At 40.9% G+C, this 15,586-nt stretch overlaps 1 protein-coding gene across 1 annotated transcript in view; it reads right to left on the reverse strand.

The window, feature by feature from the left end:
* Positions 1–15,586, reverse strand: part of DPP10 (dipeptidyl peptidase like 10) — a 435,193-nt gene that overhangs the window by 74,933 nt on the left and 344,674 nt on the right. Inside the window, exons 6-7 of the mRNA XM_086616020.1 lie at positions 8,523–8,575; positions 8,342–8,423 (exon numbers count right to left, since the gene is read on the reverse strand). Of these exons, the coding sequence (XP_086472146.1) occupies positions 8,342–8,423; positions 8,523–8,575 (135 nt within the window). The remainder of the gene's footprint in view (positions 1–8,341; positions 8,424–8,522; positions 8,576–15,586) is intronic.

Below are 15,586 nucleotides of genomic sequence, written 5' to 3' on the forward strand. Positions count from 1 at the left end.
GAAATGGCGACAGCACGTTTGTTCAACAAAGGGTCCCGGAAGAGAAGGCGGAAGAACTACAAAGGGGCGTGGAAATAGGTGGACCGTCCTGTCGACCTAAGTCCCGCCTCTATCCTGACCTCACAGAGCCCCCCCCACAGCCCCGCCCAGAGCCCCACCCACAGCTCCGCCCGGAGCTCAGCCCAGAGCCCCGCCCACAGCTCCGCCCACAGCCCCACCTGCAGCTCCGCCCAGAGCCCCACCTGCAGCTCCGACCTGGGCTCCGTTCAGAGCTTCGCCCAGGGGAGGAACCGATGCCCCCGCTGATTTCATTGGGAGAACAACAGAAAAAAGAACTTTTTGAAGAAGTCTTGCAACAAGTTATGGACAAGCTGTCGGAGTTGAAGACATCAGATGCCGATGACAACAATAATCCACAATATTCTTCAGATACTACAGTCCACAATACACCTAATCCCTTTGCTACACCTTTGTCACCACCGATGCCTATGCAACACCTATCTGTGCCGACTGCCCCACCGCCCTTTGCGCCACCAGACGAACAAGAGAGAAGCAAAAGATGGAAGGGAGTTATTCGTGAAGCCTTAATCGAAGGAAATTTTTTGCCATGTGCCTTTCCCATTATCACAGACCATGGGGGAAATAGAAGGTGGGAACCTTTTGACTGGAAAATTTTAGAAAAAGCGCGTTCTGCGGTATCACAATATGGGCTTCAATCCAGTTATACTCAACAACTGTTACAATTTATTTTCACAGCAGAAGTGCTGATACCACATGATTCTCAACAAGTTGCTAATATTCTTTTGTCCCCTTCTCAGCAGCTTTTGTTTTCCAGGGCCTGGCAGCAACTATGTGACCGTGAAGCTGCACGACCTCGGCAGCAGGGAGATCCTCTATATGGTATTCAAGCGCAAATGCTGATGGGCCAAGGTCCTTTTGCAAACACGAATTTACAACAAGGCTTTCTGGCAGAAGTATTGCAGTTGTCACAGCAATTAGCTTACCAAGCAATGATTTCAATTAGAGAACCGGGGAAAGTATATTCCTTTGCAAATATTAAACAAGGCCCCCAGGAAAGTTTTCCTTCCTTTATTGATCGTTTACATCAGGCTGTTCGAAGTCATCCTGATTTGGACGACACAATGAAGGAACAAGTCTTTAAAATGTTTGCCTTTGAGAATGCCAATGATAAAGCAAAAAGGGTCTTAAGCACATTACCTAGAGATGCCCAAGTGGCAGATATGTTAGAAGTTATAGAACGCACCACTGGTCCTGCATCTCTAGTTGCTGCTGCAGTATATGGTGCTGTTCGTCCTCTGTTAGAGAAAAAAGGGGGAGGATCCAAGCAAAAGAAATGCTTCAATTGTGGGAAATTAGGCCACTACAGAAACCAATGTAAACAGCCACAACAACAGCAGCAACGGGGTAGCAGGAAATGGTGCAAAAATTGCAAAATGGATAATCATAATACCTACGAGTGCCGGGTGCAGGGAAACTGGAAACCGAGCGCGCCAGCCCCGCGCGCGATGATAGTAAATCAGGGGGCGACACCATTGTCAAGTCTGAATTTAAGCCAGAGCCAAAGTCAGGAATTTGTTCCCTCCGTGCCGCCACCGCAGGAAGTGCCGGAGTGGATGTGGAAACCGCAGTAGATTCAACACTCGTATCTGACAAGGTAGTAGTAATAGACACAAACGTAAAGGGACCACTAGGGGAGGGGTTATCAGCTTTACTAGTTGGTCGTTCATCTACATCGCGTCAAGGCATTTTTGTTCTACCAGGAGTTATTGATGCAGACTACACAGGGATTATTAAGATCATGGTTTACACGTTAACTCCACCTGTTTTTATTCCAAAGGGCAGTAAAATTGCTCAATTAGTGCCTTTCCGTAGCTGCGTGCCTTTGTCTGATGATGTTGAACGAGGAGAAGGAGGATTCGGCTCCACTGGGCAACCAGAGGTATATTTTGCTTTGGATTTGAAAAGGACGAAACCCGAAATGATGGTAACAATGTTAGGGCCAGACGGTGTTAAAATAACGAGGAAGATGTTAATTGATCCAGGTGCTGATGTCACAATCATAGCTGCACACAATTGGCCGGCCCATTGGCCGACCCTAGATTCACAATTAGGAGTATTTGGTATTGGGGGAACTCAATCCACCAGAATCAGCCAATATGTGATTTCATTCATTTTTCCAGATGGTGCGCAGGTGTCTACTAAGCCATATGTCATGAATACATCCATCACATTGGTTGGTAGAGACTTGTTGAGCCAGATGAAAGCACAGATCGTGACCCGGCCTTTTTAGCTGCGGCCACTGGGGAGCAGCCTGTCCTCAAATTACATTGGAAAACGAACGACCCAGTGTGGATTGATCAGTGGCCGCTCTCCCAAGAAAAGCTGCTCAAAGTTCAGGAATTAGTATACGAACAGTTATGTGCAGGCCATATTGTGCCATCAACAAGTCCCTGGAACACCCCAATTTTCATAATACCAAAAAAGAGCGGAAAGTGGAGATTGTTGCACGATCTACGTGCAGTCAATGCAATTATGGAGGACATGGGAACCTTACAACCAGGTTTGCCGTCCCCATCAATGATTCCAGAAAAGTGGAAGTTGTTAGTGATTGACTTAAAAGATTGTTTTTTCACAATACCATTACATCCAGATGATGCGGAACGTTTTGCATTTACGGTACCTGCTGTAAATAGAGCCGAGCCAGCAAAAAGATATCATTGGGTTGTGTTGCCACAAGGCATGAAAAATTCACCTGCAATATGCCAGATGTTCGTTGCATGGGCCTTAGATCCAATTCGGAAGAGATACCCGCAGTACTTAATATATCATTATATGGATGATATATTGATTGCTGGGGAAAAACTTGAAGCCAAAACGCTTATACCTGAACTTATTACACAGCTGGAAGGAAAGGGACTAAAAATTGCTCCGGAGAAAGTCCAAGAAAAGGCACCGTGGCATTATCTGGGATGGATTATCTCAGAATCTCAGATAAGACCACAAAAGATTGAACTGAAAACAAACATTAAAACATTGTCGGATGTGCAAAGGCTGGTCGGTGAAATTCAGTGGATACGTAATATTTGTGGAATTACAAATGATGACCTAAGTCCTCTAATTCAGTTATTGGGGACAAGCAGCCATGCAAATGAATCTAGAGAAATTGGACCAACCCAAAAAATGGCTTTGCAAACAATTTCAGCGAAATTAACTTCTCAATATGGATCAAGGTTCGTCAAGGATGAACCAATAACATTAGTAGTTGTCAATTCTAGTCAAAAGAGAAAGTATCCATTTGCTCTTTTTATGCAATGGGACAAATCAAAAAAGGACCCTTTATCAATTTTGGAATGGGTTTTCCTACCCATGCAACCGCACAAAACTGTCACAACAAGAATAGAATTGTTTGCCCTTCTGATAATGAAGGGACGGACGCGTCTATTAGAAATAGCAGGGAAAGATCCAGAAATAATAGTATTGCCAATCGCATCTGTCTGGCTGGAATGGAATTTGCGACACTCTTTAGAATTACAGACGGCACTATGTGAATTTTCAGGTCAACTATGTAATCAGTTTCCTGCTCACAAAATGTTAACGTTTTTGACTGACCAAGATTTTGTTTCAACTCCACAATTGTCAGAGGTTCCTGTAGAAGGACTTACAATATTCACTGATGCAGGACGGAAATCAAAAAAAGCTGTTAGTACGTGGCAATCTTTATCAGGTGCCTGGGAGGAACATGTTATCGTAGGAGGCCCGAAGGACTCATTACAGACTCTCGAACTGCAAGCAGTGGTATGGACATTTTCAAACTGGACTCAACAACCTATCAATATTGTTTCAGATTCATTATATGTGGTAGGTATAGTACGTCGATTAGAACGGGCTATGATAAAGGCAATATCTAACCCAGTTTTAAGCAAGTTGCTAGGTCAGCTGTTACACTTACTGAATATGCGCTCTGTTCCATATTTTATCACGCATATACGTAGTCATCTAACTCAACAGGGCTTAGCAATTGGCAATAACCGTGCTGATCAATTAGTGGCACCTGCATGGACGGGACCACCTATAGATGCCTTCCAACAGGCTCGTATATCTCATGACTTTTTCCACCAGTCAGCCAAAGTGCTCCAGAGACAGTTTCATATCCCCTTAGCGGATGCACAAGGCATAGTAAAGTCCTGTGCTTCCTGTCAGAAACTAGGTTTTGGTCTTGGTCAAGGTATTAATCCGCGAGGATTGCATGCGCTCCAGCTATGGCAGATGGATGTTACTCATATAACAGAGTTTGGACGCTGGAAATACGTGCATGTCTGCATAGACACCTATTCTATGGCAGTTTGGGCCACAGCGCAAACTGGAGAGACCACACGACATGTCGAACGGCATTTATATGCTTGCTTTGCAGTTCTAGGGGTTCCGCATGAAATTAAGACAGATAACGGACCTGCTTATGCTTCACTTCGCTTTGCTCGTTTTTGCAATCGCTGGGGTATCACTCACCGCACTGGGATACCGCATTCTCCCACTGGTCAAGCCATTGTTGAGCGCTCCCACCACACTTTAAAGACCATGTTGTTAAAACAAAAAGGGGGAACTCAGGGCTGGCTGCCCGGCGATCGATTAATGAAAGCGCTGTATGTCCTGAACTTTTTACGACTGGCGGGAAACAGTGATGAGCCGCCTATGCTGGTACATAGTAAAGGAATGAGCTCATTCTGGAAAGAAAAAACACAAGGCCTAGTAATCTATAAAGATTTAAAAACAGGGAAATGGGAAGGACCAGTAGAATTAAAAGTAACAGGCAGGGGATATATGTGTTTACTTACTGGAAACGGACCACTGTGGGTTCCGGCGAAGTGGGTAAAACCATATATACCCGAAGCAAACCATTTGTTACCGACAGGAAATGTAAGACCAGCTAGGACTTCTGAAACTACAGATAGAGATAGGGAGATCCAAGATTTTACAGATCAAGCAGAAATGACAGAGATGCCAGATGAGGAGAATGGCTCACAAGATTCATAATAGAAGATTTCATATTGATATATATACACTGTTCTTATGTTTTCAGTTGTTTGGCATTCTATGAGTGTGAAAGTTGCTTGTATATATGCTTTGTGTGTTTTTCCGATCGGAATGTGTATGGATTCCACCCGTAGCTACTGGAAGGAAAAGAATTGACTGGTTCCAAATTAATGACAAAGAACTACAAACTGGATTTAGTTGTGAGCACGTAACTTTGAAAAAGGAAGCTAGGAGGATTGTTATTGAGCAACATGTTACAATTCACAAAAACCGCTGTTGGCCAGCAGAGCACATACCGGGCAGCCTTGTTGCACGCACTGGCCACGCGTGCAGCAACGCCGTGTCAGTGCCTTTTTCATAGACTCTGCTGAGGGTGTAAAAGGGATGGCTCAGAGCGGAGCGGAAGGAGGCTGCAGAGCACACTGTGTGGATAATCAGGGGACGCCCTGAAGGTGCCGTGCCTGCCTCCCTTCTCCGCAATGACCCTGCTGATTGATACCCTCCTGCTCAGCGGAATCTTGGGCATAGTTGAAATAGTAAGGCTCCCAGAAAGGGAAACAATATGCTAGTAACTGCTTCTGCAAGGCTGTACCAAAAAGAAATGTCAGCAACTGCTTCTGCAAGGCTGTACCAAAAAGATTTGTCAGTAAGTGTTTCTGTAAGGTTATGATAGAGTTTGACAAGGTATTTTTCCTTTTTCTTTCACATATAAGGGAAGAATTATGTGTACACCCGGAATAGGCAAAGCATGCATGTTTGTAATAGCTGGTGTATTCCAGAGTAGATTTTAGGCTTCGACATTTCCACCAGAGTGAAAAGCCTTCTATTAGTTTTAGTAGCTAACACAATGTTTCTCTTAATAACTTTTGTCTGTTACACTTGCTAACGAAAATGACTGAATGGGTTGAAAAATAAGGCTGGATTGTTCAAAAACAAGAAGGGGGATGTGTCGGAGGACATCTAAGGGTTAACGGACAGGTGAACAATCCAGCCTTTCTTGATGACGTATGCTGGAATGCGGAAGAGCTGCAGAGACGTGGACAACCCCCGGATGCGGAACGGAAAATGGACACTATAGTGACGCTGCTTCCTTCAGTACAACCAATCACACTAAGAGGCGGGCTATTTGCTTGCAAGGTTATAAAACACGCTGAATGTAAATAAAGATAGGTTCACTTGTTTGATCACATTGATCGTGTCAGGTGTCCTCACTTTTTCCCGCAGATTCCTGTACTATCTTTATTCAAAACTCACCTAAAAATGTCTGTTCTAATGGGAAATTTTGTAACTGAGAACTGTTATGGAGCTGTGTCCTCAGGCACATGTCTTTTCCCTGCTTAACCTATGCTGCTGGAAAGATCTCTACTGTCCTGGTTCTGCTAGAGGCAGCTGTTCCTTTGGACAGTAGCAGCAACCATTATTCACAATGGTCTTTATTCATTCATGCTCATTCTACAGTTTTGGCTTTCTGCTGAAGTGGGAGGGTAACATGGCAAGGCACTTCTGTCACTTTAGAAACCTCCTTTTACCACACAAATAGCTTCAAAAGGACATCCCTCTTATTGGCAGTTCTTACAGAAGTGACCTTCGGTACGCTGTCATTGCAGGCGAACACCCACATGACAACACTTGGTATCATTCAGAGCGCACAGAAGATTTTGTGGTTTAATCAAAGTTATTATTTCCTAATTCTGCAGACCATATGGCACCGTAAAGCCCGCAGTAGAGCAGATATTTTTAAAGCATGACATTAACTTTACTAGGGACATTAACAAAGATGAGTAATGTTATCCTCACTGAAGTATAAATTATGCCAACATTTTCAAATCTGGATGATTAAGGTTGTACCTAAAACGACCACCTACTTTTTGTTTTTTCAATTCTGAGACTTAATAGGAGTCCACCTGTGCCTGTATCTGAAAGTATTCATACACACTTCCAGAATGACAATCTAGGCAAAACTGATGAAGATATCATTATCTTGATTTATTACTTTTCTGAAGGTTATGATTGGCAAGTCTGCCCCTATTCTTAAAACACATCTCAGAAAAACAAACAATTCATTTCTCAGTAATCACTGCATGTAATTTGAGTTGTACTTTAGATTACTAATCAGAGGTACAGCACAGACAAATCTTATGAACTGCAATTTACCTTGAAATATTTTTAAATTCTGCTCAGATTTGCAAATGCATCACTTTTCTGCTACAATCTACACAGGTTGTCGCTTCCATAATACTGCCTGGTAAATAACCTATGTATCTGTTACCATCAATCCCGTCACCATGGTCTCATTATTAATAAATTAATGTGGTTAATTATTAAAACATACAAAGCATGTTCCAATTACTTTTTCCTTCCTGCCTCCACTTGCTTAATCCAATGCATTCTAACCAGAAACATTTTTTACATTCCCACCATCTTGATGAATTACACAAGCAATGGGGTACATTCTCTAGACATTCAACTTACAGCCTCTCTGCATGAACAAGTCAGACATGCACAGAGGCTTCGAGATCATGCCTGGAGGCATTAATGAGCTTATTAGAACACTGGAACAAGGATTCTCTGAACTTCTTATTCAGAGAGTTGAAGCTTTTGTTAAGTCTTTCTCTTGCCTTCAACTACCAACATAGTAAAATCACTGCTGTTCCTAAAACCACAACTTTTTTCTTCTCCTATTGAGGCTGGTCATGATGATTATGGATGATTTATGTGCATTAAAAAATGGTAAAACTTTTGGTAGAAAACAATACATGAAACATCATTTCTGGTTTTATTATTATGAATTCAATGCAGCACGACTGACCTTGGCAGTAATTTTCATACTGAAATGAAAATACCACTTTTCATTGAATCCATCACATCCACTTTTGAATGTTAAGCTTTTGCTTTTGCTCACAGTTTTCATTGATCTTGCACTTGAAAACTTCTCTTCACCTTCAACTTTCCTTCTCTCATAGTAGTAGCCATAAAGATGGTTATTCTGACGATTTCTTGAGCGCATATTTAGATGAAGATGTGGTTCTTTCAATAATTATACAATTAAAGATGTGATTCTTTCAACAACCATACAATTTGCTTATTGGAAAAACATGTTTACATGTTTTTAATTAAAGTAAATAAATAAATAGATCCCCTAAAATCTATAACAGGACCGTATTAGCATCATGCAGAAATATACAACAAAGCTTATCTTAAGCTTTTAATTTTTTTTTACTTCAGTCTGTCTGGAGTAAATATATTATTAAACTACTTCCACCATAGCATTTCCAATGACCATGCTTACCAGTTGCTGTCCTTGGACGCCCCAGGCTGCGTACTGTAAAACTGAATCCTCTACTTCTGGAGGGTTTAACTCCCAAACTTCCCTTGAAAAAATGTAAACATTTTTACTTAAACATACTGGCATCACCTTATGTATAGAATCACTGACAATGACATCATATTGAAAAAACAATGTTACCTACCTTGTGTGTATGTTATAAATCACATATGAAGCTGTATAAGAATAATGAAAAACCTGTGACAAAAAAAAAGAAAGCATAAGAATTACAAAAACAAATACTGGATTAAATACAGACTACCATTATAATAATCAGAATCTTTCAATCCTTATAAACACTGATATCTTTATTACTGAAAGAAAGATCTTACTGTATTAATTATAACCAATATATTTGAACCGGGGTTTGAAAGCCGTATGAAGGACACACATACTCATCTGTTACTTTAACCAGACACTTAACCTGTACAACAACTGCACGGAAAAGGTCCCAATCAGAAAAATCTGTATTGTTGTTTAACTAAAGGATTAAAAAAACCAAACCAAACAAAAAAAAACCACAAGAAAATACACTGGGAAAATAAATCTTTTTTTCCTATATTTCTTCATCAAGTTATGGTCAAAAATACTGTATTGCATCACCATTATTTTACTTGAAAAGCAGGCAGATATAGGGTCATACGATGTTTTTCTGACCACCTGCTACGTACAGCGTGAACGACCTTCTGGGCCATCGGTCACAGAACAGAACAGAAAAACTGAGTGCTTGCTGGGGCTCTGTTTGGTGTGGCTTTCCTTAAATGTCTTTCAGTCTGACATCTGGGTCGTGGCAATCCCAGGCATAAATACAGACTGGGTGGTGATTGGATCGAGAGCAGCCCTGAGGAGAAGGACTTGGGAGTACTGGTGGACGAGAAGCTCAATATGAGCCGGCAATGTGCTCTTGCGGCCCAGAAGGCCAACCGCGTCCTGGGCTGCATCAAGAGGAGTGTGGCCAGCAGGTTGAGGGAGGTGATTCTCCCCCTCTACTCTGTCCTTGTGAGACCTCACTTGGAGTACTGCGACCAGTTCTGGAGCCCCCAACATAAGAAGGACATGGACCAGTTGGAGAGGGTCCAGAGGAGGGCCACGAGGATGATAAGAGGGCTGGAGCACCTTTCCTATGAGGACAGGCTGAAAGAGTTGGGGCTGTTCAGCCTGGAGAAGAGGAGGCTCCGGGGTGACCTTATAGCGGTCTTCCAGTACCTCAAGGGGGCCTACAGGAAAGATGGGGAGAGGCTGTTCAGGAGGGCCAGTTATGATAGGACAAGGGGTAATGGTTTTAAAATAGAGGGAGGTAGGTTCAGGTTGGATATTAGGAAAAAATTTTTTACTATGAGAGTGGTAGAACACTGGAACAGGTTGCCCAGAGAGGTGGTGGATGCTCCATCCCTGGAGACGTTCAAGGCCAGGTTGGACAAGGCCCTGAGCAACCTGATCTAGTTGGAGATATCCCTGTTCCTTGCAGGGGGGTTGGACTAGATGACCTTCGAAGGTCCCTTCCAGCCCTAACCATTCTATGATTCTATGATTCTATGATTCTGACTTACTTCCTTTGAAATTCAGGGAAAGTTTGTTTTATCTGAGATTTTTTTGTATGCAACATTTTGAATAAAACAAGGAGGCATTTGTCAGTAAACCTTCCTAATCTATCAGGAAGTTACCAGCGACTTCTGGTCTCAGAAACCCCAGGATTCTCTGGATGGGAGAGAAAAGCAAATGTAATGTACAGTCTTATGCTGCTGTCTTTATTTGTTGAAAGTTTTGTTGAAGTCGACTGAAACCAACAGAATTGTCATTTAAGTGCCTAACATCAAGGTGTGATGTATGCAGGCCCAGAAGATCCACGGTGGGGAACGGTATGACTGTACTAAGAGAAACTCTTCTTTTTAACGTAAAATATTGTCAGAAAGACACACAGGGTGACATCCGATAGACTTACTGTAGCTTCCCATCTACAGAGTCACAGTATCTCTGCTCGGCACATGAAGGTCTTATTTCTGGACAGTGCCAGGCTAGTTGCAGTTAGATGGAAACAGGTAACAGCTGTAAAGCTGTAACCTTGATATAGATATATGTGTTGGGAACTCTCCAGTTTATATTATCTGCAGCAGGAGTCTTTCAGCATCTCCTCCGAAGACAAGAGACAAAGGAGGATCACACACAAACAGAGCCATCGGAATTCGCTGCTATGGCACACAAGAGGGGTTTCAGAGGTTATTTTGTCTGGAGGTCATTCAGTAACAGAACCATTGGAAACATTCTTCCACTGACTCTGTTTCCATTTTTAGTTCCCTGTCAACACACCCCAAGAATTTAGCATGTCCTAAACCCTTGCTGGCTGATGCTGCAAGAAGCCCACAAAGGTCTGTAAGATTAGTGACTGTACCTTGTGCAACAGCTGAATTTCCCTTCTATAAAATTTCCCTTTTAGACAAGAATCATTTCCATTTTCCAAGTCTATGATGATTAACAGCGGAAGTGTTGCTTCAGTGAGAAGAATCACTCAGATATGAATAAGTACGCCCCAAACTGTTAGGTGTTTTTTTTTTTTATATTACAGCTTATGATAAAGTAAGTGGTCATGCAAGGTACCAGCCTCCTCTGAGAAGTGCTGAGACAGAAATAGAAACAAATTTTAATAATATTATGATTGCTGATTGATGTATGTATAAAGACACCAAGAAGAATATTCTAAGTAATTTGACTGATTTTCTCTAAATAGCTATCATAAACATATCTACTACCACGTCTCTATACTATATATGCATATACATCTGATTACTGCTGCTATGTATAGAGGTTACATGCTTACATACTATAATGTTTAAAGTTCAGTGGGGTTTCTGGGAAAACTTAACTTGGTAATAACATGATTGAGGGCCTATCAAGATAGAGTTATTCAAGTACTGCTAGCAAGGCAATGAGACAAACGGTTGGCTTCAAAGCTCCTGCTTTCTTTTATAAGTCTTATATTGCTAGAAGGTAAAAGATAGCAGATCAAAGGGACGTAAACGGTTAAATTATGATGGTTTCTGTGCAGGCCGTACATCGCCAGAGGCTACCCAGAGGGGCACTTGCCAGCAGCCAGTTACAGGGAAGTGCAATGGGAGTCTCACCCTTCCAGGATGAGGGAAATGTATATCACAGATACCGTGTTGAGGGCTGATAAGTATTTAGAATAGAAATATTTAAAAAGTAAATTATTAGAAGGAATATATTTCAACAAGAAATGCTAAACTAGTAAGTCCTTCTGACAGTTTTAACAGAAAATACGCTATAACAAGAACAACACTTCATATTTCATGTGGAAACACTCCTCATGCCTTGTGGTAAAATTTCTATCTATATGCTCATGTAGAAGTATTAGTATCTTTACGTTACAAGTATTAATACCTTTGAAAGAGCTGCACAACCAAAGGAGACCAACATTACAATAAAGTCACTTTCAAACAGAATGCTGACATTTTTTCAAATTACTCATGTTAGTTTTATTTCTTAATAGGAACACCACGCATAAATTACAAGTAGGAAGTTTCCTAATAGTGACATCCTGAAACACCATCATCACTGAAATCACAAACAAACAAAGAGAGGACATAGAAAATAATCTTTCTTTTTCAAGTCTGGTTTATATACTAAGTGTCATCTTCCTAGGAAGTTCTCGCAGTCTTTGTATAAAGATCCTTTTTAGGATCTCCACTATTTTGGTAAAGCTTTAGCTGGCACAGAGCCATGATAGTGGCTGAGACCACACGTCCCCTGATCTCTAATGTACCACATCTAGCACCACGCAAGAGGAGCCCAGCTAAGGGCATCAAGCCTGACACCAACCACAAAGAGTATCAGGGACTCTGAAAATTCCAGGATCAAACCTTCCACGTTGCCACCACCCACGTCCCCTCTGGAAGAGGCATATGTAGGCTTAGAGGATTCTGCCCTGCAAGTCTTGTTTTGTAGGATGTGCACTAACGAGAAAAAAATCTGGTAATTTATGATGAAATTTGAAAAGATACAGACCGAGAGCTCACACAGGTAAAGCTCGGGCTGCATCGTCGCCTCTTGTATTCACAGTGAAGGCTGGTTGTTGTCTTCACCATTCAAATCTGAAGTGTTCCAAAATGTGTTGAAACATTTCTTGTACTCCATGCCTTCTAACTGAGGTGGCATCAAAAGACTAAACTAAGGCTAATATTTAAATGTGGTCAGAAAATTACTCCAGATGGCAAAAAAAAAAAAAAAAAAAGACATACTTTAGTGTGAAACTGAGGAAAAGGGAGAAAAGTGAAAAAACCCTCATCTTCCAGGTACGAAGAGGAGAATCAATTAATGAATATAGACATAGGGAAGGTCTCTAAGAAGTGAAACAATGTAGGAGAGCAAAGCTTTTTGAAATACTAAATGTATTATGGTAATTTCTGCACTTTCATATCAGAGGACGAAAATGAGGAAAGGAAAATGGCCTTGTATAATTTAATAATATAACTATACATGTTAAGGTGAGGAAACTGTGAGGAGCCTTATCCCCACCAGTGGCATGCTTGCTTGCTAAGGTTCAGGCCTTTCTGACAAGTAAATAACGTGCCTGTTTCTGTTGTGATAAGCTGGAAAATGTTCCCCACAACGTTCATTTAAGAACTGTGAAAATGGCTTTTTAGATCAGAAAGCCAGCATACCTCCCCTCAATATGATTTTTTTTTTTTTTGCCACATAATGCAGTAGGTAACCTGCTGCATATCGTATATTTCTTCTGAATTCAGTCTTTCATCAATTTATAAACTGAAGGCAGGCTTTTATGTGATGCCACTCAACACTGAAAAAGTTAGATGTATTTGTGTATGAAAAAAATAAAATTACAGAATTATATTACAAAGGACCTAAAGAAAAAAGGTGAAAAAAAGTATTTCCAGACAAATTGCTCCAGTCAAAACTTATTGAAACAACAATCTATTATTCAGCTAACAGCCAACAAGAAAAAAAAATCACACTTATCAATCACGACCTGAACTTTTAGATGACGTATTGTTGTGGGTTTTATATGTCCTTTATTTTCTACCTTTCAAGGAATGTCTTTGTCTTTCTAAGGTTTCTGAAAATGAAATACTGTCATGGCACTCAAAGTATAGCCCAGCAAGATGCCGGAAAACAACGTGCAATACACACTTAGCCAAACGCCCTTCACTAATTCTGTACTATACTCCAGGAAATACTAAGTTTGCTGTCCTTGGGTAATCTGGAAAACATCCCTCAGCACAATAGTGTTTGTGCTATGTAGCTGCCAAGAAAACCTCACCAGCAGTATTTCTACAGGATGATGCGGGCCCTCAGCTCCAGGGAAATGGAGGAGAGCTGATGACATTAGAACCTCGCAGCACTATAATCACAAAATGCTCGGGCATGCCAAACACCTTGATGCATCCTTTATCCATTTCATATATTATGAACCCATATATTCTTTCACATGTTATTCATTTAGAGCAATAACGATGCCTCCATGCTAACACAGCTTTTTGCAAGGTAGTGAACAGACTGTCCTATATTTTCCCTTTCACCCATGCAGACACCCATACTCTGAACTTGTCTCTGCAGTTCGCAGTGCTGCTCACAGGGTGTAACAGCACTCAGTCTGAGGAAAAATGATAAAAAGTGTCAATAAATGAAATACACTGAAAATTTTAGAATCTGCAGTAATGCTTTCAGTTATCCCAAAGATTACCAGCCAAATGGGGTATATACTTCACACAAAATATTCCTACGGTAGATATCTATTTATTTGTATTGTACCTAGCAAATAACAAGGAGACTATTTAAAAACCATGCCCTTCCCATTAATTAAAAAAATGCAGAGAAGTATCATTAATTAGCTGAAATTGCAGAATATGCCATCAAGCCCATCCTACTTAGTCTCAAAACACATACATTGAATTGGAAAGAGAGGCAGTTTTGCAGATAAGATTCACAACCGTACAGATCTTTATGATTCCTCAGTGAGGTATCAGATCTTTTATGGATTAAATTATGCTTCTGACCACACAGAAAACAAAAGCTAGTATTTTAAGAAACTACTAGTCTGAAAGAAAAATGATTATATTGTTATTCTAAGAATTAATAGAATTAATCAGAATTAAAACCAGAATGATGAACTTTAGCTGCGGGAAGTGTTAACTGCTGCAATATATGGATGCCTCCCAAATAGTACTATTTATTCATAAAAAGAGAAAGATCAAGAAATTACTTTTATTGCTTCACAGGCACAAGTCAGTTATTAGGCAGTTCAAAGCAAGAGAACCCAACCTGGAAAAGGCTTTGTGTGCCTGAAAGCTTTTCTATTTCTTCCAGCTACCTCAGTTGGTCTAATAAAAGATATTACCTCTTCCCACAAATCTTGCCTCATTTATCTCTTCAGGCCATCACATCTATAACAATGTTACTGAGAAACAAATATTCCTGAGCCCGGCTGAAAAAGAGGACTACCTAAAGCTAAAAATGATCCGTCCTAATTAATAACCTGTGTTACAATATATTTCACAAAACGCATGTGAACTGAGAAATCAAGGGAGAGGACACACCAAAGCAGGGAAATAAATAGGAATATATCTTGCCAAGGACGCTCATGTCTTCATTCATCCATCTCACTTTTTAGGATCTTTTGTAATACATTAGTGAAATGGTTCGGCACGTTTTCAAACTGCTTCAGTGGGTGCCAGACACAGGAAGTACTGGCTGTTGTACGCAGCTTGAAGAATAGCAACATGAGCAGGATTTTGCCTTCATCCTCTTTACTGCAATTGAATTAAGCATTTGATGAATTACTGAAAAATCTACTTACGCTCAAAACTGAACCAAAACACTTTGCCATGGTAAAGTGATTACAAGGCCGAGATGAAAGTTAACCAACCATTCATCCATCACTCATGCAAGGAAGCACTCCCACACAACAACACATGGAACCTCATTCACAGCTCCAAGAACAAACCTTCAATAAACCTTCACTACGGACTCAAAAATTCAATTTAGACAAAGAAATGCAAACATATATTGCTTTTGCCTTTGGGATAAAAGTGTCTTGGAAGAAAAACGGAGCCTGCAGAACATGCTATGAACTACAAATAATAAGCAAGTACCAGACACAGAGTGGAGAGAATATGAGGGGAACATAATGAAATACAGATGCACAGGATGGTTACTGAGACCTTTTGAAGGGATTAC

This window comes from Tauraco erythrolophus, chromosome 8 (assembly GCF_009769465.1).
Source record: "Tauraco erythrolophus isolate bTauEry1 chromosome 8, bTauEry1.pri, whole genome shotgun sequence".
Lineage (NCBI taxonomy): Eukaryota > Metazoa > Chordata > Aves > Musophagiformes > Musophagidae > Tauraco > Tauraco erythrolophus.